The 26,982-nt window shown below is 36.1% G+C and overlaps 1 protein-coding gene across 2 annotated transcripts; it reads left to right on the forward strand.

Moving 5' to 3' along the window:
* Positions 1–7: 7 nt before the first annotated feature.
* PPWD1 (peptidylprolyl isomerase domain and WD repeat containing 1) lies at positions 8–26,854 on the forward strand. Of its 2 annotated transcripts, XM_079916159.1 has the most exons (11): positions 8–221; positions 3,379–3,481; positions 5,343–5,443; positions 5,585–5,705; positions 14,196–14,643; positions 18,392–18,582; positions 19,424–19,613; positions 22,372–22,553; positions 23,990–24,071; positions 25,378–25,560; positions 26,599–26,854. In XM_079916159.1, the coding sequence occupies exons 1-11, from the start codon at positions 32–34 to the stop codon at positions 26,740–26,742; spliced, it is 1,935 nt and encodes a 644-aa protein (XP_079772285.1). In that variant the 5' UTR covers positions 8–31; the 3' UTR covers positions 26,743–26,854. The 2 variants fall into 2 exon arrangements, with proteins under 2 accessions (XP_079772285.1, XP_079772284.1); XM_079916158.1 differs by lacking the exons at positions 8–221; positions 3,379–3,481 and adding an exon at positions 4,906–4,918.
* Positions 26,855–26,982: the final 128 nt, after the last annotated feature.

A 26,982-nucleotide genomic window follows, 5' to 3' on the forward strand; every position in this document is an offset into this window, starting at 1 on the left:
GTGTCGCGCCTTTTCTGACGATTCGGGCAACATGGCGGCCGAAGGTGGTAGCGAGTCACAGTTGAGAAGGAGAAGGCGCCGGGACACGGAGGAACCTGAAAAAAGGAAACTCGACGAGGGAGAGCTGGTAGTGGCTGTGGCCCAAGAGAACGAAGAAGAAAATGAAGAGCGCTGGGTTGGGCCCTTACCTGTAGAGGCAGCGCTGGTCAAGAAGAGGAAAGGTAGCTACAGAGGGCAGGTTGGAATGCTGTGTCCCCCAAGTAGGAGAGTTCAAGCCAGACCCCAAAACGGAGGATTTGTACCCTCGGAACAGAGGGTCGTCTTCTCACTTCTGGCCGTTCTTTACTCCCGAAATAGTTACTTGGTTTGAGTAAAGCGTCTTTTTGATAATATCTAACACAATTAATCTCTGATTTGTTACAATGGATGCTAAAGCTAATTTATGCCGGTACTTACGTGTTTGGCGCCTCTCATTTAATCCGTACAGCAGCCGTATGAGGTTGGAATTTTTAACCCCGTTTAGCAGATGTGGATAAGAATACTGGTTCTATTTAAGGTTTTCAGTTCAAGAGTGGTGTAGTGTGTTGGGCCGCCGGGGCAGGCGGTGCCTATTTAGAGTGGTAAAGAATAGGTAAAGATAATTTCAATCCTGACTCTTCCACTAATGAGTTTTCTGATATAGTTACATAAATTTCCTGGATCACAAATCTTTCATCTAAAAACCAAGGTCTGTGGTTTTCAAACCATACTCGTGAGATACCATGGCCTGAAGCATTTTTCCACTAACGTGGATTAGTGACAAAATTTTATCAACTAAAAAGGGTGGTCCAAAAAAGGGCGGGGGGGCAGTGGTGAAAGGGACAGATTAAATTTACTTATTTTTTAAGTTTTTGAAATTTTTTCCTTAAACGTATAAGACAATTAAAATGTTATCTTTCTGAAAGTTCAAATCTTTATTACTCTCCCTACTTAAAAATTTTAAGTGATTTCTCATTATTTTCAAAACAAAGTCCAAACTCCCTAACATAGCATACGAGGTCCTTCTTGATATGATTTCTCCTTACCTCCCTCAGCGCATTTCCATTACTTCCCTCTACCAAACCCTTGTAGTTCCTTCTTACTCTGTGATCCAGCCATACTAAAACACTTGAGAATTGGGCATGCCCTTTTTCTCCTGTGAATGCCTGCGTGGCTGTCATGGTGTCTCTACCTGGAATAATTTCGCTCACCCATTTCACTTAACCTACTATTGTTCAACCTTTAACACTCAGCTCAGCTGTCACCTCCCCTGGGAAACCTGTGACTTCTTCCAGTCTGGGCTAGGTTTCTAAAGCACATTGATCATAAATCTGAGGTGTGTTTATCACACTGAATTTATAGGTAGCCTTCAAATTTTATGTATCCGAATTTTGAAGAAGCTATTTTTTTGAACATTGTACATTAACACCCTTAAAGTCCATTACCTTTTTTTTTTTACTACTAAGTCTTTCTGTTAAATGTTTCCATAGCAATTGTTTCCTCATTACACTTGCTACATTTTTAATTGTATATTTATTCATGTGATTGTCTGATTAATGTTTCTCTTCACTGTTAAGACTGTAAACATATAAGAGCAAAGAACATGCCTATTTTGCTCCAGTGCTTGGTACAGTGCTTTGCATATAGCAGATACTCAATAAGTATTGAATGATTGAATATTATAATGTTTATGCTCGTAATTATTTTCTTGCACTAGATTTCATGTCCTTTTTTTGTGGAAATGAGTGGAGGGAATGGAAAAATCCAAAAATATCAAAGTGCTGATATTAGCATTAGGAGACAAAAAGCTTATAAACTCGATACAATTGAGACAATTAGATGTTCATTCTATTTAAGCCAGTCAGTAGTGTGTTCAGTTTGAAGAAAAAGTTGAAATTTAAAAACATGTATGAAATGTTAGAAAAATATCATTGAAGATTTTATCTAAAAGGACAGGGGTTTAAAACTTTCTAGAAATGGAACCATCCCCTTTAACATGTTCTTTGGACATGGGATTTTTGTACACATTTTCAGAAAGACACTATAAACGATATGGCATTACCTTTAATTAAACTGATGGTTTCTCAAGGACAGGAACTATGTGTTAATTCTTCTTTATGTCCATGTCTCTTGGAACCTAGTTTGTTTTCAATAAATATCTGTTCAACAAGTGAACTAACAAACAGCAAAATGAATATGCATCAGATGGGATTAAATTTAGCTGCATATTACAGAAAACTTCAATATGACAGTAACGTTAAAAAGATAAAAGTCCTAAAGTAGACAATCTAGGATTGGTGTGGAGGCTCCAAGGGGACCTAGGTTCTTTCCAACTTCACGCCCAAACATCACTAGGGTATGGACCTCATCTTTGTCCTTAGTGTTTGTTAGAATTAACAGTGCTTATCTCCCAGTTCCCAGCTGTAGGACTGAATAAGGGAAGAAGGGCACAACTCTTCAAGGAGACTTCTTGACTGTTGCACAACACTTTCACTTTTATCTCATTGGCATTTGGTCACACCTAATTGCAGAGATGGTGAGAAAGATCTTGTGGCTGGATGTCAATACTCCCATATAAAAACAGGGGTTCTGTTACTAAAAATGAAGGGAAAAGTAATTTGTTGGACACAACTTTGAGTCTGCTATATAGAAGTTACGAAAAACCATGCTTAATTTAGGAACAGTCATGCTTAATTTAGGAACTTTTTATAGGCATGTTTGGCCATCATTGATTGTTTTGTTGGTTACAAGTATAATGGCATTTTTTACTAGTAAAATTTTTCATAGCTCCTATAATGAAATATTTCCTCAGATTACCACTCTTAAAAATGTTTCGCCCTTGGGAAAGGTTTGAGAAGCACTCAACTGGATATTCTCTAGGATTTTCTCAGCTCCAAAAATCTAAGCATTTATTGTGTTTACCTGTTTCAAACCTAGTATCAGTGACTTCAAAGAGGATCATTGCCTTCAAGATAAACTGAGACATTCTAGATTGTCACTGGCCTCTTATTACTTATTAAATGAGCACTAATAATTGGATCTACATGGTTAGAAATATGGTTGTGATATTTTCATGAAACTTTAAGATTTTTGGTTTTTAATGGAACCTTTATATTAAGCCAGAACCACTCAATTCTTAAGTTCTGGGAACAGTTAAACGTCTATATAGTACTTGAAAACCTGTTATGACTGACTAAATAATGGTGCTATTCAGTACTGTGAAATAAGTTACAACTGACATAACTGACACTGGATTTTTCTTTCATTATACGTGAATTGAGAGAAATTAAAATCTAGAAGAAAATACAAAATAGCATTCCAGTTGTTAAAAAATATTTTTCTTTCCTTTTTTTTCCTTAGTTCTAGAGTTTGAAAGAGTCTATCTTGATAATCTCCCCAGTGCATCCATGTATGAGCGCAGTTACATGCATAGAGATGTTATCACCCATGTGGTGTGCACCAAGTAAGTCTATCACATCTTAATTTTTTTCTAAGAAGTTTATCCTTTTTTAAAATGCTTCAGTTTTGAGATGGATTTGTAGAAGTAGCTTTAGGATATTAAAGATTTCTATTTCATTCCATAGCTTTTGTAATAGTTTATGTTAAATAAAGACCTACATGGTCTTTCCTATATCATACAAGGAATGCATTCTCTAAGACAAAATTCCCTAGTTTGTGTACATGTCTTTTGGAGATAAATGCCAAAAGGGGATGATCCAGGTAGTATCTGAGCTTCCATGAAGAAGAGTCTATTAGTTAAGATGGGAGTAATTGGTAGCTGGCCTCTTCAGTACTAATGGGGAAAATGATGAGATCTAAGACATTCTGGAACTGTCACAGGACCTTCAAAATAGCTGAATAGGGATTTGTAGAAGGATAATAATAATAATAGTAATATTCTGCTCTTTGTTGAGTGCATATTATGTCCAGGTACAGTGCCAAGGCTTTTTCATAAATTGTTTCATTTATCTTAACAATCTTATAAGGTAGTATCATCTACATTTTACAGAAAAGGAAGCAGGTTTAGAGGGGTTAAATGGCAGATGAGGCTGGAGGAAAAAGGCAAGGACTAAACCCCAGAGGGTTTTCTATTTCTTATATGGAATTTGAACCTGATTGGGAGAGTAACACCATATGTGTGTGTGTGTGTGTGTGTGTGTGTGTGTGTGTATTTTTATTTATTTATTTATTTTAAGATTACTCTGGCTGTGGTGAGATGAATGGATTCAAATAGAGCAAGAATGGATACAGAGAAAGCAGTTAGGAAGCCAATACAGAAACCTAGATGAGATATGATGGTGGCTGGGATGATATTGGCAGTGAGCATGGAAAGAAGAAGATGAGTTGTTGCTCTTTGGATCAGTCTATTCTTGATCTCTTGGAGACAGTTAAAGATTTAAATTAAATATCTTTATATTTATGGGATAATTTTAACCAAATATTAACTCTTTTTTCCTAGTCCAAAGTTGTCAGTGTATAAAGCTGCATATAGGACTAGCATTCTATCACTCCAAGTTTCTTTGTTTAACCTAAGTAGCAGGGTGTAATAGAAAGATTTTTGAAGATTTTATAGAAACCTAGATTTTGAAGTTAGGCAGACCCAATATTGAATGCTGCTCTCCAGCTATGGACCTGTGACAAATACATTTAACATTGTAAAACTATTTCCTAATTTTTAAAAAGGTGGTAAAAAATATTCACCCTAACAGAGTTGCTGTAAAGGTAGTTGTAACTAAGATAATGTATGTAGAGTACTTGACATACACTAGGTTTCAACAAATGATTTCTATTTTTATATACCTGACAGAGGAGGCTATACTGTACAAGATTTTGATACTTAAACAACCAAAATACCTTGGATAGTATCTGAAACAAACTTACATTGAATTTTGCTGTATATGTAAGTAGTATGTTGGAATTTAATTATTTATCAACTTCTGAAAGATAGTACATTTTCCCTGTGAAAAGACTGCCTATAGGGTAATTTTAGCATTAAAGGACCCTAAGATCTAGTGATTCCTGGTGAGATTTTTCTTTTTCTTTTTCTTTTTTTAACGTCAAGTTCTAGCTCAATTCTGATCCTAGTTCTTGGATTTAAAATTAGTGCAGCAGAAGCTGTTATGATATCCAAAAAAGAGCATCAAATTTTGCAATGTTCTGTCTACCCTAGTATAGTGATATAGTGGTCTGCATAAAGGAAGGTTTTTTTTTTTTTAAACCTGTTATTTAAGAGTCCAAGATTCTCAGTGAATGATTGCTTTGGGAGTACTAAGTGATTCATAGATCTGTTTTAGAAATTAACTTCTACAATTTTATATATGCAGGACAGACTTTATTATTACTGCCAGTCATGATGGACATGTTAAATTCTGGAAAAAAGTAGAAGAGGGGATTGAATTTGTTAAACATTTTCGCAGTCACCTAGGTAAGAATTTCACTTTTTTTTTTTTTTTGGCTCTCTTTTAAACTGTACTGATTAAAGTTCCTTTTAAAATATTTTTTTCTTTCAAGTATGTCCATTTCATTGGTGTTTACTAGAATGTTTTAATTTGATTTATTTAAATAGGAGTTATTGAGAGTATTGCAATTAGCTCTGAGGGAGCATTGTTCTGTTCCGTGGGTGATGATAAAGCAATGAAGGTGTTTGATGTAGTGAACTTTGACATGATCAATATGCTGAAGCTTGGGTGAGTCTGTTTTAAAGTATATATATTTTTTAACTTAGTGGAAGAATTCTTGAACTAAACTTCCCTGTTCCATAGGTATTTCTAAACAGAATATATTATCATTCCATTAAAAAATGTGACTTTTGATTTTACTTGGGAAAATTAAATATTATGAATCCTTGTTATGATGCTGTTTGGGGGCTCCTGCTGTGGTTTTTGTCATTAATTACAGCAGAAATGTCGCAACAGCGCCACAACAAGGATTCATTATATCCATTTGACACTACTTAATAAATTAATGAGTATCCATCGTGTCTAATTTACTGGTACGTAGAATTAACTTCCTTGTTATGCTTATTTCACTAATATGGCATTGTGTTTCTATAAGGCTTATGCACAATTTTGGAGTTGTTGGTTATTTTAACTTTGAAGTATATTGACATCCAAACTATGTGTTTAGACTGTACAGTAATGAGATTAAACAAAAGACCATACCCTGGGTAGCTTAAGCAACAGAAATTTATTTTCTCACAGTTTCGGAGCCTGGAAAGTCCAAAATCAAGGTTCCAGCAGGATGTGGTTTTGATGAGGACTCTCTTCCAGGTTTCACACTTTGTCCTCATTAGGGACAGGGGAAAGAGTGGGGAATATTTTACTCTTCCACTTCTTAGAAGGCCACAGACCTGTGGGATTAGGGCCCCACTTTTATGACCTCATTTAACCTTAATTACGTCTTTAAAACCCTTTCTCCAGATACAGTCACTTTGGAGATGTGGGCTTCACCATATGAATTGGAGGAGTAGGGGATTGGAATTATACAATTCAGTATGTAGCAGGAATTCTTTGGAATTTCCTTCAAAATCAGTTTATGAGACACTGAAGGAAATCAGGAAGTCTAATTATTTGTGGTCAGAACTTATTTTTTGACTACAAATAGAAATACCTATTGATCATGTGTCTTATTCCCCAGCTTTCTTTCCCTCAGACTTTAGCTATTTTAAAAAATCAAATCTGGGGCTTCCCTGGTGGCGCAGTGGTGGAGAGTCCGCCTGCCGATGCAGGGGACACAGGTTCGTGCCCCGGTCTGGGAAGATCCCACATGCCACAGAGTGGCTGGGCCCGTGAGCCATGGCCATTGGGCCTGTGCGTCTGGAGCCTGTGCTCTGCAACGGGAGAGGCCACAGCAGTGAGAGGCCCGCATACCGCAAAAAAAAAACAAAAAAAAATCAAATCTATTCATAAATGTTGAACATTTGCCCCCTTTGAGGATATTGAAAGAGAACCAGGCATATCTTGTTTTATTGTGCTTCACAGATACTGTGGGATTTTGGGCAAATAGAAGTTTGTGGCAACCCTGCATGAACAAGTCTATACTCACCATTTTCCCAAAAGCATTTGCTCAGTTTGTGTCATTATTTCACATTTTGGAAATTCTCATATAATATTTCAACTTTTTCATTATTTTTGTATTTGTTACGGTGGTCAGTGATCTCTGATGTTACTATTACAAAAAGATTATGACTTGCTGAAGGCTCAGATGACAATTAGCATTATTTTTAGCAATAAAATATTTTTTTTTGAATTTTTATTTTTTTATACAGCAGGTTCTCATTAGTTATCCATTTTATACATATTAGTGTATATATGTCAATCCCAATCTCCCAATTCATCACACCACCACCCTCTCCCCTCCCCCCCACCACTTTCCCCCCTTGGTGTCTATACGTTTGTTCTCTACATCTGTCTCTCAATTTCTGCCCTGCAAACTGGTTCATCTGTACCATTTTTCTAGGTTCCACATATATGCGTTAATATACGATATTTGTTTTTCTCTTTCTGCCTTACTTCACTCTGTATGACAGTCTCTAGATCCATCCACATCTCTGCAAATGACCCAATTTCGTTCCTTTTTATGGCTGAATAATATTCCATTGTATATATATATATATGACATCTTTTTTATCCATTCATCTGTTGATGGACACTTAGGTTGCTTCCATGACCTAGCTATTGTAAATAGCGCTGCAGTGAACATTGGGGTGCATGTGTCTTTTTGAATTATGGTTTTCTCAGGGTATATGCCCAGTAGTGGGATTGCTGGGTCATATGGTAATTCTATTTTTAGTTTTTTTAAGGAACCTCCATACTGTTCTCCATAGTGGCTGTATCAATTTACATTCCCACCAACAGTGCAAGAGGGTTCCCTTTTCTCCACACCCTCTGCAGCATTTGTTGTTTGTAGATTTTCTGATGATGCCCATTCTAACTGGTGTGAGGTGATACCTCATTGTAGTTTTGATTTGCATTTCTCTAATAATTAGTGATGTTGAGCAGCTTTTCATGTGCTTCTTGGCCATCTGTATGTCTTCTTTGGATTTTTGGATTGGGTTGTTTGCTTTTTTAATATTGAGCTGCATGAGCTGTTTATATATTTGGGGGATTAATCCTTTGTCCGTTGATTCATTTGCAAATATTTTATCCCATTCTTATGGTTGCCTTTTCATCTTGTTTGTAGTTTCCTTTGCTGTGCAAAAGCTTTTAAATTTCATTAGGTCTCATTTGTTTATTTTTGTTTTTATTTCCATTTCTCTAGGAGTGGGTCAAAAAAGGTCTTGCTGTGATTTATGTCAAAGAGTGTTCTTCCTGTGTTTTCCTCTAAGAGTTTTATAATGTCCAGTCTTACATTTAGGTCTCTAATCCATTTTGAGTTTATTTTTGTGTATGGTGCTAGGGAGTGTTCTAATTTCATTCCTTTAGATGTAGCTGTCCAGTTTTCCCAGCACCACTTATTGAAGACACTGTCTTTTCTCCATTGTATATCCTTGCCTACTTTGTCGTAGATTAGTTGACCATAGGTGTGTGGGTTTATCTCTCGGCTTTCTATCCTGTTCCATTGATCTATATTTCTGTTTTTGTGCCAGTACGATACTATCTTGATAACTGTAGCTTTGTAGTATAGTCTGACGTCCGGGAGTCTGATTCCTCCAGCTCCGTTTTGTTCCCTCAAGACTGCTCTGGCTATTTGGGGTCTTTTGTGTCTCCATACACATTTTAAGATTTTTTTGTTCTAGCTCTGTAAAAAATGCCATTGGTAATTTGATAGGGATTGCATTGAATCTGTAGATTGCTTTGGGTAGTATAGTAATTTTCACAATATTGATTCTTGCAATCCAAGGACATGGTATATCTCTGCATCTGTTTGTATCATCTTTAATTTCTTTCATCAGTGTCTTATAGTTTTCTGCATACAGGTCTTTTGTCTCCCTAGCTAGGTTTATTCCTAGGTATTTATTGGGGTTTTTTGTACTGATAAATGGGAGTGTTTCCTTAACTTCTCCTTCAGATTTTTCATCATTGGTGTATAGGAATGCAAGAGATTTCTGTGCATTAATTTTGTATCCTGCAACTTTACCAAATTCATTGATTAGGTCTAGTAGTTTTCTGGTGGCATCTTTAGGATTCTCTATGTATAGTATGTCATCTGCAAACAGTGACAGTTTTACTTCTTTTTTCCAATTTCTATTCCTTTTATTTCTTTTTCTTCTCTGATTGCCATGGCTAGGACTTCCAAAACTCTGTTGAATAATAGTGGCAAGAGTGGACATCCATGTCTTGTTCCTGATCTTAGAGGAAATGCTTTCAGTTTTTCACCATTGACAATGATGTTTGCTGTAGGTTTGTCATATATGGGCTTTATTATGCTGAGGTAGGTTCCCTCTGTGCCCAATTTCTGGAGAGTTTTTATCATAAATGGGTGTTGAATTTTGTCCAAAGCTTTTTCGGCATCTATTGAGATGATCATATGGTTTTTATTCTTCAGTTTGTTAATATGGTGTATCACATGGATTGATTTGCATATATTAAAGAATCCTTGCATCCCTGGGATAAATCCCACTTGATCATGGTGTATCATCCTTTTAATGTGTTGTTGGATTGTGTTTGCTAGTATTTTGTTGAGGATTTTTGCATCTGTATTCATCAGTGATATTGGTCTGTAATTTTCTTTTTTTGTAGTATCTTTGGTTTTGGTATTAGGGTGATGGTGGCCTCATAGAGTGAGTTTGGGAGCGTTCCTTCCTCAGCAATTTTTTGGGAGAGTTTGAGAAGGATGGGTGTTAGCTCTTCTCTCAATGTTTGATAGAATTCACCTGTGAATCCATCTGGTCCTGGACTTTTATTTGTTGGAAGATTTTTTTTTTTTTTTTTTGCGGTATGTGGGCCTCTCACTGTTGTGGCCTCTCCCGTTGCGGAGCACAGGCTCCGGACGTGCAGGCTCAACGGCCATGGCTCACGGGCCCAGCCGCTCCGCGGCATGTGGGATCTTCCTGGACCAGGGCACAAACCCGTGTCCCCTGCATCGGCAGGCGGACTCTCAACCACTGCGCCACCAGGGAAGCCCTGTTGGAAGATTTTTAATCACAGTTTCAATTTCATTATTGTGATTGGTCTGTTGATATTTTCTATTTCTTCCTGTTTCAGTCTTGAAAGGTAATACCTTTCTAAGAATTTGTCCATTCCTTCCAGGTTGTCCATTTTATTGGCATAGAGTTGCTTGTAGTAGTCTCTTATGATGCTTTGTATTTCTGCGGTGTCTGTTGTAACTTCTCCTTTTTCTTTTCTAATTTTATTGATTTGAGGAAGCTCTTGATGAGTCTGGCTAATGGTTTATCAATTTGGTTTATCTTCTCAAAGAACCAGATTTTAGTTTTGTTGATCTTTGCTATTGTTTTGTTTCTATTTCATTTATTTCTGCTCTGATCTTCTACTAACTTTGGATTTTGTTTGTTCTTCTTTCTATAGTTCCTTTAGGTGAAAGGTTAGATTGTTTATTTGAGATTTTTCTTGTTCCTTGAGGTAGGCTTGTATTGCTATAAACTTCCCTCTTAGAACTGCTTTTGCTGCATCCCATAGGTTTTGGATTGTCATGTTTTTGTTGTCATTTGTCTCTAGGTATTTTTGATTTCCTCTTTGATTTCTTCAGTGATCTCCTGGATGTTTCATAGCATATTGTTTACCCTCCACATGTTTGTGTTTTTTTATGTTTTTTCCCTGTAATTGATTTCTAATCTCATAGTGTTGTGGTCAGAAAAGATGCTTGATATGATTTCAGTTTTCTTAAATTTACTGAGGCTTGATTTGTGACCCAAGATATGATCTATCCTGGAGAATGTTCCATGCGCAATTGAGAAGAAAGTGTAATCTGCTGTTTTTGGATGGAATGTCCTATAAATTAAATCTGTCTGCTCTATTGTGTCATTTAAAGCTTGTGTCTCCTTATTAATTTTCTGTTTGGATGATCTGTCCACTGGTGTAAATGAGGTGTTAAAGTCCCCCACTATTATTGTGTTACTGTCAATTTCCTCTTTTATAGCTGTTAGCAGTTTTGCCTTATGTATTAAGGTGCTCCTATGTTGGGTGCATATATATTTATAATTGTGATATCTTCTTCTTGGATTGATCCCTTGATCATTATGTAGTGTCCTTCCTTGTCTCTTGTAACATTCATTACTTTTAAACTCTATTTTATCTGATACGAGTATTGCTACTCCAGCTTTCTTTTGATTTACATTTGCATGGAATATCTTTTTCCATCTCCTCACTTTCAGTCTGTATGTGTCCCTAGGTCTGAAGTGGGTCTCTTTTAGACAGCATATATATGGGTCTTGTTTTTGTATCCATTCAGCAAGCCTGTGTCTTTTGGTTGGAGCATTTAATCCATTCATGTTTAAGGTAATTATCAATATGTATGTTCCTATTCCCGTTTTCTTAATTGTTATGGGTTTGTTTTTGTAGGTCCTTTTCTTTTCTTGTGTTTCCCACTTAGAGAAGTTCCTTGAGCATTTGTTGTAGAGCTGGTTTGGTGGTGCTGAATTCTCTTAGCTTTTGATTTCTCCATTGAATCTGAATGAGATCCTTGCGGGGTAAAGTAATCTTGGTTGTAGGTTCTTCCCTTTCATCACTTTAAAATGTCATGCCACTCCCTTCTGGCTTGTAGAGTTTCTGCTGGGAAATCAGCTGTTAACGTTATAGGAACTCACTTGTATGTTATTTGTCATTTTTCCCTTGTTGTATTCAATAATTTTTCTTTGTCTTTAATTTTTGCCAATTTGATTACTGTGTGTCTCAGCATGTTTCTCCTTGGGTTTATCCTGCCTGGCACTCTCTGTGCTTCCTGGACTTAGGTGGCTATTTCATTTCCCATGTTAGGGAAGTTTTCAACTATAATCTCTTCAAATATTTTCTCAGGTCCTTTCTCTCTCACTTCTCCTTCTGGGACCCCTATAATATAAATGTTACGTTTAATGTTGTCCCAGAGGTTTCTCAGGCTGTCTTCATTTCTTTTCATTCTTTTTTCTTTATTCTGTTGCAGCAGTGAATTCCACCACTCTGTTCCAGGTCACTTATCCGTTCTTCTGCCTCAGTTATTCTGCTATTGATTCCTTCTAGTGTATTTTTCATTTCAGTTATTGTATTGTTCATCTCTGTTTGTTTGTTCTTTAATTCTTCTAGGTGTTTATTCTTTAATTCTTCTAGGTCTTTGTTAAACATTTCTTGCACCTTCTCGATCTTTGCTTCCATTCTTTTTCCGAAGTCCTGGATCATCTTCACTATCATTATTCTGAATTCTTCTGGGAGGTTGCCTATCTCCACTTCCTTTAGTTGTTTTTCTGCGATTTTATCTTGTTCCTTCATCTGGTACATAGCGCTCTGCCTTTTCATCTTGTCTATCTTTCTGTGAATGTGGTGTTTGTTACACAGGCTGCAGGGTTGTAGTTCTTCTTGCTTCTGCTGTCTGTCCTCTGGTGGATGAGGCTATCTAAGAGGCTTGTACAAGTTTCCTGATGGGAGGGACTGGTGGTGGGTAGAGCTGGCTGTTGCTGTGGTGGGCAGAGCTCAGCAAAACTTTAATCTGTTTTTTCTGCTGATGGGTGGGGCTGGGTTCCCTCCCTGTTGGTTGTTTGGCCTGAGGAGACCCAACACTGGAGCCTACCGGGGCTCTTTGGTGAGGCTAATGGCAGACTCTGGGAGGGCTTGTGCCAATGAGTACTTCCCAGAACTTCTGTGGCCTGTGTCCTTGTCCTCACGGTGAGACACAGCCATCTCCCGCCTCTGCAGGACACCCTCCAACACTAGTAGGTAGGTCTGGTTCAGTCTCCTATGGGGTCACTGCTCCTTCCCCTGGGTCCACATGCGCACACTACTTTGTGTGTGCCCTCCAAGAGTGCAGTCTGTTTACCCCAGTCCTGTCGAAGTCCTGCAATCAAATCCCACTAGCCTTCAAAGTCTGATTCTCCAGGAATTCCTCCTCCTGTTGCCGGATCCCCAGGTTGGGAAGCCTGACGTGGGGCTCAGAACCTTCACTCCATTGGGTGGACTTCTGTGGTATAAGTGTACTGCAGTTTGTGAGTCACCCATCCAGCAGTTATGGGATTTGATTTTATTGTGATTGCGCCCCCTCCTACCATCTCATTGTGGCTTCTCCTTTGTCTTTGGATGTGGGGTATCTTTTTTGGTGAGTTCCAGTGTCTTCCTGTCGTTGATTTTTCAGCAGGTAGTTGTGATTCTGGTGCTCTCGCAAGAGGGAGTCAATAAAATATTTTTTAATTAAGGTACATATATCCATATATATATATATATATTTATATTTTTAGACCTAGTGCGATTGCACACTTAATAGACTACAGGTAGTGTAAACATAAACTTTTATATGCCCCGGGAAACCAAAATATCCATGTGAATTGCTTTATTGCAGTTTTCACTTTATTGCAGTGGTCTAGAACCAAACCTGCAATATCTCCAAGGTATGCCTATATTTTTTAAGCTTTGATAGAAATTCTAAGAGTCCTTAAAAGGTTTTGAGCACTATCTCAATCATTGGAATAACTGTGTAACTTCTCAGACTGACTATTTTGAAGGAGACAACACACAATTGAATATATAAGTTTTGTATGTTGATGAAATATGTCCAGTTGTTTTACACTTTATCAGGTAGCATGTTCAAAGCTCATAGTTGTAAGATCAAGCTACTGATCACGAGAGTGTGATATCAGAATGTTTTTCTGTTGAGCATAGTCATAACTAAAATTTTTTTATCTTAAATATTTGAAGAATGGATTTATGAAGTATACTGTTACATGCTAACCTTTAAAAGTAAGTTATACATAGATGGAGAGGAGACATAGACAAAGATCCAAAAAACAACGCCCTGGAGTATTTTAAGGCCCACGTCTGTTCAGGTTTCCTTGTAAATAATCTGCTGTATGCAGTTCTCTTCTTGTGGTTTGATAAATCCTCAGAAGTTATTATCATTGCATTGATGAAGTCAGAAAGAGAAAAATCAGTAGCTATTCTTATTCTTCCCCATTCTGTGTCTCTGTCTGCTACTTCTGAGCAAAGAATCCAAAACAAGTAAATCACTGGCCAGGACATTTTTTGGTGATGAGAATGAGGAAGGATGCTTACTTCCTGTATTGACCTCTTTTCTTCCCCCTCAATTCTTTACTATTTTAGCTATTTTCCTGGACAGTGTGAGTGGATCTATTGCCCAGGGGATGCCATATCTTCAGTTGCTGCTTCTGAGAAGAGTACAGGAAAAATTTTCATTTATGACGGTCGAGGAGATAACCAGCCACTACATATTTTTGACAAACTCCATACATCACCTCTTACTCAGATACGGCTAAACCCAGTTTACAAAGCAATAGTGTCTTCTGACAAATCTGGAATGATTGAATACTGGACCGGTCCTCTTCATGAATATAAATTCCCCAAAAATGTGAACTGGGAATATAAAACTGACACAGATTTATATGAATTTGCCAAGTGCAAGGCTTATCCAACCAGCATATGTTTTTCACCTGATGGGAAGAAAATAGCTACTATTGGTTCTGATAGAAAGGTTAGAATTTTCAGATTTTTAACTGGAAAACTCATGAGAGTCTTCGATGAATCACTAAGTGTAAGTGCCATATAAATTTAATCAGATTTTACTTTTGTGAAAATGTCTTTATTTTGTGCTATTTCTTAAAAGATATTTTTTTCTGGATATGGACATTTAGATGGATGATCATTTTCTCTTAGCACATTAAAGATATTATTCAACTGTCTGCTGTCTTGTATTGTTGCTCTTCAAAACTGCCTTCCCTAGGTTTATGATTTGATAAATTCTGAGCCAGTTTTTCTTATACTTATGTGTCTTTTTTTTCAGTTTTGTTTTGTTTGCAAGTTCCTTCTTTTGAGATCCTCAAAACCCATGCTAGGCCCCCTTCTCTTCTCACTCTACACTCCTGTCTGTCTGTATGACTACTTCCAAATTTATTTTTCCAGCTTTCTATTATAAACAGACCTGGTCCTATCCTTTTATTTCATTTATTTATTTTTTCTGTCTTCATGAATGGCACAAATATCCATCTGCTTGCACAAGCCAGAATCTGAGTCATCTTTACCTGTTTTTCCTTACCGCTCTATTTAATTCATCATGAGTCCTGTTAATTTTACTTTCTGCATATACTTTACATACACTTCTTTTAGCACAGCTGTCACTACCCTAGCTCATGATCTTTTGCCTGGCCTATTGCCTGGCCTACTCCCTGCATCTATTCTGGCTTCCTCCTAATCTGTTATCCATGCTACACCCAAAGGGATGTTTTCAAAGCACATATCTGATCTTGTCATACTTTGAATCTCTTAGTGACTACCTGTTGTTCTTAGGATCAAGACCAAATCGAGGCCTGCCATATTGTGCCTTCAACCTACCTCTACTACCTCTTACTCTAGCCAGTCAGGCCTTCTTTCAGTTCTTGACTATGTCTTCCACCACAGGGCCTTTGCATATGCTGTCCCTCATGTATGGAGTGACCCCTCTCCCCATTCCTCCTATTACCTATTGAACTCATCCTTCAAATCTTGAAGAGTCATTTTCCCTGGTAATCTTCCACTGTGCTTAGAATCTCAGACAACTTTTTTTTTTATGTGGTTCTTGTATCACTGTTTATTTTCTTTTAGAATATTTGGTCTTATCATATGATTAATTTGTATCAGCCCCCAGTAAACTAAACTGTGTGTGATTTATGGTCCTGTATCTGTTTTGCTTATGATTGTATTTCCAGCATTAAGAACAATACTTGACACATAATTACTGCTAACAAGAATTTATTGGGACTTCCCTGGCGGTCCAGTGGTTAAGACACCGCAGTTCCACTGCAGGCGGCGTGGGTTCGATCCCTGGTTGGGGAACTAAGATCCTGCATGCTGCGCAGTGTGGCCAATAAAACAGAAAAAAAAAAAAGAATTTATTAGAGCATGTAGTTGTAGAATAAGAGTTTTTATCCATGCTAAGGTAATTGCTTTTTGTGGATATTTGAGTCTCATCACGTGTTTCCATCATGTGGTTCTCTAACTGCTAATGGTATGTTGAATCCTCTTGAAAGGCTGTGGGTTGAACCTTTGTAGTGATAATGTTTACTGTATGACAGTGTCAATTCTACAATCTTGGTAGTCACCAGTTTACATTAGATTCCCTGAATTAAGTGCTTCAAAAATGTTATGACCCTTATTAGTGATAACTCTTGTTTGGTGGCAAGTAGTAATAAGTTGGGTTGATCATCTGCCTGAAGGAATATGAATCCAGACAAAAGGGAAGATTTGTTTGCTAATCAAATCATCCTCATAACTCATTTTCTTATTGGAAGAATATAGCTTTCCATTATGCTTTTAGGAGAAGGAGAAACCTTTCCTTGTGATATTTTCTTCTTTGATGGTGGCTGGTGACTACATATTGGTTTCAACTTAAATATAATTTTAAAACTCTTTACAACTTACGGCTCTTCCCAGATTCCTTAAGAAAAGAAATACTTAAAATCTATTCTCTGGATATAAATCTCTTAACACATATACTCTGAGATGTTCAATCCACTATTTCTTCACTGTTGTCTTTAACATTTGTTGAAATTATAGGACTGAGGTAATACGAGAAGGTCAGTAGCAAAGTGTATGATAGAAGTTGAAATTCAGAATGAGAGAGTTTGGAAAAAAAAAAGGCAAATGCCAATTAAATTATGTACAATGCTAATGACTGGTTAATGACTAGAATCTCATAGTCCCATGTTAAGGGAGGGAGCTTCTAACTAGTTAGAGCCCTGGTTTAATAGACAAATTTAATTAGATGGTATGAAGTTGTATCTTCTGGTATTTTATTAATCAGGAGCACTGCATATGGCCATGCAGTTGAGTATTACAGAGGTCCAATTATTAAAGCTAGAATACTATTAAAAAAAAGATACGGATGTGCTTAAAAGGTTGGATTAAATTTATTAAATACATATATATGGGCAGATGGCCATGTACAGACTTTAAGTCTTGAAAATGAATCTTCTCTCTAGCAAAAATAATCAAGGGTCCCACACTACAAAAATGTAGTCTGGCATCTAGGCTATTTCTGGCAAATGAGTAAAGCAATATATCAGTTTCAGAGACTGGAGACAAGAAACCCTAATGACCAAGCTTTTTAGCTATTCTTTAAGAACTTGGCCTCATCTTGTTCCCTAACACATACCTCCTTTACATTTTTGGAGTTATGTATGTTGTTCTTTCCATATCTAGAAAAACTGGATATTTCGTTAATGCAAGAATGAAAAAAAGAAGTAGATGGGACATAAGCCTGACTTCTTTTCATCTGCAATAGAGAGCTACTTTTGATTTCTGCAGTTTGATGCCCTAAATATCTAGAAAACTGTAAAGATCACATCTTTGGGGAGGCTGGTAGTGTGATAGTACATAGTAATTAAGATGTGACCTCCATCTTGAAAGCTGTGTATTAAATATCTAAAGAAAAGTAAACCAAATGTCCAAAATAAAGCGCACTCATAAAAATATTCGTCTATCCTAAACCACATATTCCTAATGATAATTAACTGTAATGGTGCTCCAAAATAACTTGAAACATTTTCTGAACTATGAAATTGTTATAAATTAGTGAAATCATAAAAGAGTTCATTCATTCAACAAAAATGGAGTGCTTGTTATATGGCAGGCCCATGATCCTTGTACAAGGACCTCACAGTCCATAGCTGCACTGTCCAGTTTAATAGCCACTAACCACATATGGCTGTTGAACACTTGGTATGTGACTGGTCCAAATTGAGCTGGACTGAGTATAAAATACACACTGGACTTCAAAGACAATATAAGAAAAAAAGAATATATCTCAATTTTTAAATACTGCTTAATATCTTTATTTTGCTTTTTTATATTTTTTGTTACTTAAATTTAAATCGTCTGATAATATTTTAGATATATTGGGTTGAATAAAACATTAAAATTAATTTTATCTGTTTATTTTTACTTTGTTTAATGTAGCTACTAAAAAGTTTTAAATTATATATGTGGTTTGCATTATATTTCTATTGGAAAGTGTTAGTCTGTGGCTTATAAAATGCAGCAGATACATTGTTTCTGCAGAGAAAGCAGTAGTTATGTTTACTCTTTTATTTTTTTCATTAGAAGAACCAGTTAGTATAAATACTATTTTTTATGATTGAACTTACTAACATCTTTTGATTTCCTGCTTCAAGTGTTTAGAATACTCCTTAAGAAGATATGTAAGTACATAAACTGTTAGTGGCTCTTAATGTATACTCTGCTTTTATTTAAATTCTCTTTCCCTTTATCATATAACATTTTTTGTTAATAAATGGTTTGTTTCCTAGATGTTTACTGAACTGCAGCAGATGAGGCAACAGCTACCAGACATGGAATTTGGCCGACGCATGGCTGTAGAACGTGAATTGGAGAAGGTGGATGCAGTAAGATTAATTAATATAGTTTTTGATGAAACTGGACACTTTGTACTCTATGGAACAATGCTGGGCATTAAAGTTATAAATGTAGAAACAAACCGGTAAGCTTTAATATAATTTATGCTTTTTAAAAATGTACTTTCAAGGGACCATTTCCTCCTTTTGGGAAACAATGGGAGTTTTGTTTGTTCTAAGACAAGTGGAATGGTCCCAAATGTCTAAGCTTAACCAAATGTTTTGACTGGATTTTTCTGTGGTCTTTTGGTTGTTTATAATCTTATGTAAAAAGTTTCCACTCATGTTTGTAAAAGAAATGGAAGGAAGATATGCATAGTTTCAATTTTTTTTTTTAACAAGTTTCAGTCTGTCTTTTGCTTATTGATTTAAATTAGCCTGGTTCATGTTAAATGTTGCCAAATATTTTAACCACAGAATTCAGCATTACATCCTGCTAGACATAAAATCAGAAGTTAAAATGTATGAAACCACAAAAAGCCTTTTGTGCAAACAGCCCATTTGGTCTTAGAACAAAATTGCTATAATCAGATACTATCACAGAATGTAAATGAAAAGAACTTAAAGTATATTTAAAGGAAAAAAATCTTGTGCTATACATTCTCACATATAAACAAATTTATATTGTAGTTCTTGGCAATACAAAATCTTTGAAGACTTGCAGAAAGATTAAAATGATAGGGATAGGTTAAAACTGTATGACTGAATGATTGTTATTGTTTTAATCTGAAAATTATAGATAGCTACCAATTTAAAATAACTTTTTGGGGGGAGAAGGAGAGGTAGAAAAACACTTTAAAAACCTTTCACTAGTTATTTTGTACAAAGATAAAGAATATAGTTGATTCCTAGCTTTTATCTGTAAAGTTGTTATAACTGGAGTTAATCCTGATAATTTTGTTGAATAAATATTGTTGTATTTTCCAGGTGTGTGCGGATCTTAGGCAAGCAAGAAAATATTAGAGTGATGCAATTGGCGTTGTTCCAGGGAATAGCCAAAAAACATCGTGCTGCAACTACTATAGAAATGAAAGCTTCTGAAAACCCTGTTCTTCAGAATATTCAAGCTGACCCAACAATAGTCTGTACATCTTTCAAAAAGAATAGATTTTATATGGTATGTGGAAGTACTAGGAGATAGACTTTAATGTTTCTTCCAGTTTAGTTGGAGTTTTATTTTTTTAGCTTGTGCTTTCAACTGAAGAAAATGTTGGCAATAATAGCAGACTTTCTAAACAACCAGAATACCATCTTATAACATTAATATTGTAGAATTTTTAACTAGGGTTTGATTTTAAGTGTTTCTGTACTGTTTTACATCCTGTTTTGAACATTTTTCAACCTGGCTTCTACAACGATTTGTGCTAAGATGATAGTAAGTGGCTATGATAGTTTTTGCTGTGGAGTTTTTAAAATTCTTGTTTTAGTATTTTTCACCTTTTACTCTTGAACATAACTTGCACACCTCCTTCTCTACATACATATTTTTACCTTTTGATTCCATTGTAATGATGCTACCTTGGAACTGTACATTCCTGAGGGATTTTTTTTTTTCTGGAGAACTAAAAGTACTTTGCAGTGTTAACTAAGATTGGACTCAAAATCAAACTACTAAGCTATCTAGGAGTAGCACCGTTCTGATTGTTCAAACAGAAAAATCTGAAGTGTAGACACTTCTGTGCTTGCATTTTATCCTTCACAATCAGTCAGAGACTTTCTAAGACCCAAATGTGATTATTTCTCTGCCTGAAATCCTTTAATAACTCCCCAGCTATCTATATCAGCTGCCCTCCTAGTTTATCTTTCTTCATTTTTAGTTCATTTGCTATACTGACCATACTGAACTTGATCCCATTTACAAGATTTGAGTGTTCTTTTTACTGGTAGGTGTTTGCACAGGTTATTCCTTCTACCAGCCACACACCTCTCCCCAGTTCCTACTCATACTTCTGGTCTCAGCTTGGAAGCCTTCTCTTGACATTAAGTCTGGATTAGGTGTGCCTGCTTGTGTAATGTGTCACACTTTTTGGAATAATTTGCTGATTTTTGGTGGGGGGGGTGTCTCTGACACTATCCTCTCTTCCTCAAGATAATATAAAATCCATAATTACAGGGCACTATGTTTTCTTCACATATCAAACTCCACAGAGTTTGGTAAAGTATCTGGCCCATTATAGTATACTCATTCGTTCATCTGACACATTAGAAGCAGCTGTGATGCTATGAAGGATACCAGCATTTGGTAAATGTAGGAATAGCAGTTTATCTCCTCCAACCAAGCTTTTAGCCTAAAATGGGTATATTCTTTTAAGATGAGAATTTTGCTTATAACTTTCAAAGTCATTGTTAAAGATTTCTTAATATATGTTAAAGGAAAATAATTTTTCTTGCTTTTACCTGTAATTTAACTGTTTTGAAAGTAAAAATAAATCATAAAAGGTAATTCTTGATATACACTAAAAACACATATACTAATTTTCCATCCACTTTATTTAAAAACTTTAACAAATTTTCTTTCTTAATCTTTCCTCAGAGTTCATGCTTATGTTGATTAAACCATACATGTTCCTTGGAAACTTTGAAGAAATAGAAAAACAAAATGTTAAGTCACTCACTGTGTATTTATACTGCTAACATTTTCATGAATTTTTTTATTAGATGTACATATTCTTAAGCAAACCTAAAATGGTAAACATATACACAAATTTCGTATCCCTTTTTTCAAATCCACTATCATGAAATAAAAGTAAAATTTTACAGAATTTGAACTTTAATAGTTCCACATGTTAACTAAATCAAGATAACTTTTTAAATTCACATAATTAAATAGTACAACAGACATGCCATTCCTTTGATAACTGGAGAATAATATGTTAAGGCAGTAACATCCTAGCTTAGTTGTTCCTTTATTTGGAATTGATCCAAGTAGATCAAGGCATGACATTAGGCAAGACAGGGCCTGGGCACTAGCTTTACCTTCCTGGAACTTAGTTGACATCCAGTAGAACTTTCTTGGGGGAAAAGATTTCTGCTTATTGAGAGTCAAATAAAAGAAACAGGCCTTGAGAAGTCCAGAATTTCAACAACTGAAAGATTTTTCTCAATTCTCCATAGACCCCGAGGATCCTGAGATTTCTAACAACTTCACTCAAAATGTAATCCTTTCTTCCAAGCTTCAGAGTTTAGATAGATCAGATGGGCTCTGACCAAAAAAAAAAAAAGATCACGATCCATTACTGATTCATCTTTGAATCCTCATCCTACCAGCACAAGGTCCTACTCATAGAAATAACAATTATTAATATGTATATAGTGCCTTCTATATGTTAGGCACTGTTTTCTAAGCACCTTACATCCCTTCATTTAATCTTCATATCAGGTGCCATTTTGAGGTAGTTTTTATTGTTATCCCCATTTATGAATGAGGAAATGAAAGTAATCAATTTACTTCCCCAAAGTCACATAACTAGTTAAGTGGCAGAGCTGGAATTCAAACTCAGGCAATCTAAATAGAGAAAAGTAAGCAATAAATTGCAGGTTAGGTAGGACATACTAGAAGGCAGAAGCAGAGAGCTACCTCAAATAAAACTGCATCTTGTTAAATGGGTACCCATAAAAGTTTCCACCAAAAAAATTAAATTCCATTTGAAATCATACATCTTTGTCATATTAATTTTCATATTAGACAAGTGTAGAAATAATTTAGCTGCCTTACACATCCTATGATAGGAAGTGATTCCTGAAATAAGCATTTATTCTGATGTGAATTCTTAGTTTCCTCAAATACTTCATTAGAAATGAAATTTTCTTGTTCGTAAATTTTAACCAGATGAAAAATTTAATTCATTTACTCACTTTTTATTTTCCTCCTTGAGTTTACTAAACGAGAACCAGAAGATACAAAAAGTGCAGATTCTGACCGAGATGTTTTTAATGAGAAACCTTCTAAAGAAGAAGTCATGGCGGCTACTCAAGCTGAGGGACCTAAACGAGTGTCAGATAGTGCCATTATCCACACGAGCATGGGAGACATTCACATCAAACTTTTTCCTGTTGAGTATGTACTGTTTTTGTTGTCGTAAATAAACACCAGTGTAAATGTGTATATTTGAAGAAACTATGCAACTTAAAATTCTTGCTATTTTGACTTAAGGAATTTAGAAGAATTGAAATGTTAGAGCATCTTTCCTGAGCTTTCTGATAACTATTAAGCTAGGAAATGGGAAAATTTTATAAATACATACACATACTTCAATATACATACTTCACGGGTTTATTATTATAAGGACAAAATATCGTAGCTATGACAGTGCTGAATGTAACTGTAAAGTGGTAAATATATATTACCACCATCAACTACACATTCCAACTATAGGTTTTGTGGGTCACTTGTTATAACTGGCTTTCCTCTCAAAGCACATCTTTAAGGGGAGGATAATTATTTTTCCTTCCTGATGTTTGAAAAGTTTGCAGAATTAACATACAATACTAAATACGATACAGTATGGCTGGCTATTCTTGATCCAAAAGATGACATCTTTTACAATTCCTTGACTTAAAAGTACTTAGTTATTTTGGATATGAATGTTTTATGTCCAGTGTTTTACCATATCATGGCATTGAACAAAAAACTAGGCAGTTCTAGACTCCTGGACCATCTCATTTTAAGCATTCAGAACCCATGCATCCATTAAGCCTATTCCCTGATGTGCTTGGTACAGATTCTCCTGACTCCCTCTGCCATTCCCAGCTTTAGGAGCTATTACATGATAAAGTACTGTATTAAATCATCTCATGAGATTAGTGAATATTATTTAGGAAGTGTATCTGAATGTGTGATTGTCATTTAAAGTTTATTAAATTTAGTAGCTGTCATATCAGTGAATTAGTCATTGGTCAGGAAATATCCATACTATATCATTTTTTTTTTTTTTTTTTTGCGGTACGCGGGCCTCTCACTGCTGTGGCCTCTCCCGTTGCGGAGCACAGGCTCCAGACACGCAGGCTCAGCAGCTATGGCTCACGGGCCCAGCCGTTCCGCGGCATGTGGGATCCTCCCAGACTGGGGCACGAACCCGTGTCCCCTGCATCGGCAGGCAGACTCTCAACCACTGCACCACCAGGGAAGCCCTATATCATTTTTTTAATAAGAAAATTACCTTTTCCAGGAACTTAACCCACTATGTGCAGTGGGGTAAGGTGTTATGGTTGTTTTTTTTAAAACTCCTCAATGACTTTGGAATCTAAATACTGTCAAACTCAAATATAATAAGCAGTCATGATCTAAAGATAGTATATTAAACTGTAAGAATAGGCTACTGCTTATATGCCCTGTCAACTCTTGCTTGTCCTGAGATCAGAAGAAATTATGAAAAAAAGACTGTCCTTCTGAAACAGAAGATTCTGAAAACACCATTAGGAAGCTGAACTACAAAGACAACTGTCATAAGGTGCTCCAATTAATTTTCATGTTTTTAATATATGTCTTACTAGGTGCCCTAAGACAGTGGAAAACTTCTGTGTTCACAGCAGAAATGGTTATTATAATGGACATACATTTCATCGCATAATTAAGGTCAGTTATGCAAATTTTATGTGATTTAAGGAATAGTATGTTATTGCCTAACAAGAGGTTTAAAACCTAAGGAACCTTGTTCTCTCACACTTAGCAGTTTATTAGGAATAGGAAAAATGGACTATGGAAGTCAAAAGAAGAATGGATGGTCATGAATCAGACCTAGAATCAAGGATAAGAATAATAGCATGGTTACCTTTTTAGAAACACTGCAGCAATTGAAGCAGTTAAAGCAAAGGGTCAGATAATGAATAAAGGATGTTGCTGAGATAAGACCAACAGCCAAGGTAACCAGTTCCTAGTGGCTAGATAAGGTCTGGATTTAGAAGATAAGATTAAATAATAGAAGAGCCATGTTGCCACTTTATCTGTGAAAACTACCATTAATACCTGACGAGCAGAATGAACTCAGCCCAGGATTTTGTTGAGCAGCATTCCATAAAATGGATGGAGCAGTGATGTAGTTCTTGATTACTGGCAGGTCAGAAATGTCAGGAGAGGTCTTCCCTGGTGGCGCAGTGGTTAAGAATCTGCCTGCCAATGCAGGGCACACGGGTTCAAGCCCTGCTCTGGGAAGATCTCACATGCTGCAGAGCAACTAAGCCTGTGCACCACAACTACTGAGCCTGCACTCTAGAGCCCACGAGCCACAGTTACTGAGCCCAAGTGCCACAACTACTGAAGCCCGTGTGCCTAGAGCCTGTGCTCCCCAACAAGAGAAGCCACCCAGTGAGAAGCCCGCAAACCGCAACGAAGAGTAGCCCCCGCTCGCCGCAACTAGAGAAAAAGCCCAGGTGCAGCAAAAAAGACCCAAGGCAGCCAAAAATAAAAATAAATAAATTTAAAGAAAAAATTTAAAAAGAAAGAAATGGCAGGAGAAACGCCAGAAGGAAAAATCAGATTTCAGGGTTCTGAAGGAATTAGTGAAGTGACTCACCAGAAAATCCAGTGTTTAGGGAAAGGGAAGAGAGAAGAACGGGGCAATTATGTTAAGACCTAACACACTATGTAAGATCCTAAAACTTATCTAAATTATTAATTGGCTTTAGATTACTGAGCAAGATAGTACCTATCTATAAATGGAAAGACCTTTACATTTTTGTTTCCATCACTGAAATAAGGTAGCAGTTAAGCAATGGAAATATATCATCCAAATTAAAGTATAACTAAGAGTTTAATAAAATTACTTTATAGAATGTTAATAAAGTTAAGATTTTATTGACTACAAAGCACTCTTGACAAACATGACTCCAAAGCGTACATATATGTAACACGTGTAATGTGATTTTATCTCCTTTCTGTTAAGGGCTTCATGATTCAGACAGGAGATCCAACAGGTACTGGTATGGGAGGAGAAAGCATATGGGGAGGAGAATTTGAAGATGAATTTCATTCAACATTACGACATGACAGACCATATACACTCAGCATGGCCAACGCTGGCTCGAATACTAATGGATCCCAGTTTTTCATAACAGTAGTACCAACGGTAAGTAGAACAGCATTGTCTATAAGCCAAAGATTCATAGGTTTTGATCTAAGAGAGTGAATTTAGTAGAAAAGAGAGCTTTATTATTCTCTACATTATTTATATATGCCAGGATATAAAAATGAAAACAATTTAGAGAAGAAAATGTAAAATTACCTAACAAATCAGATTTTACTTTGTAAAACAGTACTTTTGTAATTCAGGACACTGCAGTTTAAGTCAACTCTGCCACTATTAATTGGACAATCCAAAACAAATTATTTTACCTCTGGACTTGTTTCCTCATCTTTAGAATGAGAGGATTAGAGTGTAAGAATTCCCAATTTTAAGATATTTTTTTCCACATTTTTATGTCTCTGAAATTGGAATGCAGCCCTTAATCAATGACATTGTAGATTTAATGAAATACAGTGTAAGACTATCTAGCTCTATTGCTATGCAGTTCCACAAAATTATAAAAATTACACATTTTATTTTTTAGACGTAGGCACTGAGCAGTAAAGGAAAAATACTTATAACTATTGTCTGCCAGGCACATGATCTCATGTAATATTCACAAGACTTCTACTATCACTATACCCAGTTTTAAAAAACGGATGAGGAAACAGTGAGACCTGATTAACTTGACAAACGTCAAGTAAGTAGCAGAGCCAGAGTTTGAGCTCCTGTCTCTCTGATGCCAAAGCACATGCTGCCTAAACTATTCCAAACTGCCTCTTGTGCAGGGTAAGATTCGTGCAGAAAACTTTTAAAGCCTTAGCCATAATTCTTTAAGCCATGCAAAGAACTTAGCTTCAGCAAACATCTTCAAGTGCTGTTTGGTCTGAAAGATGCAGATATTTAATTAAACATTAGATTATGCTTTTATATTTTTTAATATAACATGGAAATTACTCTTAAAAGCTGCTAAGTGAAAGTATTTTTTAATTATATTTTTAAATGAAGCTGAAGTTTAAATTCTCTTTAATTTGCTCACCCAGAGGGTGTGATTTAAGAATTTGGAGTTCACCAAGATTTTCTATTTGTCCTCCAACATAGCCTTGGCTTGATAATAAGCACACAGTGTTTGGACGAGTGACTAAAGGAATGGAAGTTGTACAGAGGATCTCCAACGTCAAAGTCAATCCCAAAACAGATAAGCCCTATGAGGATGTCAGCATCATAAATATTACTGTCAAGTAAAATAAGATTTGTCTCATTGTCTTTGTAAATAAAAATACACATATTAAACACAGGATTATTTTACATAAGGAAGCTCTTAAGATTTATTTTTATATTTTTCATTAAAGGCCATTTTTTAAAAACTCTGCCTTTGAGTTTTCTTGCAGTATTTCTCATCCTGAGGTGATAAACTGAAATGGACCAAAATTCAGGCAAATAGCACTCCTTATACATAATTTCTCATGAGACTTAAAACCATAT

This window comes from Stenella coeruleoalba (genome assembly GCF_951394435.1).
Source record: "Stenella coeruleoalba genome assembly, chromosome: 3".
Taxonomy (NCBI): domain Eukaryota; kingdom Metazoa; phylum Chordata; class Mammalia; order Artiodactyla; family Delphinidae; genus Stenella; species Stenella coeruleoalba.

Bases quoted from the DNA above. Each gene is read 5' to 3' on its own strand.
- PPWD1 (XM_079916159.1), top strand. From the start codon at position 32: ATGGCGGCCGAAGGTGGTAGCGAGTCACAGTTGAGAAGGAGAAGGCGC. The intron at 5,706-14,195 runs GTGAGTCTGTTT...TTACTATTTTAG, and splicing joins ATCAATATGCTGAAGCTTGG to CTATTTTCCTGGACAGTGTG. The intron at 25,561-26,598 runs GTAAGTAGAACA...CCTCCAACATAG, and splicing joins TCATAACAGTAGTACCAACG to CCTTGGCTTGATAATAAGCA.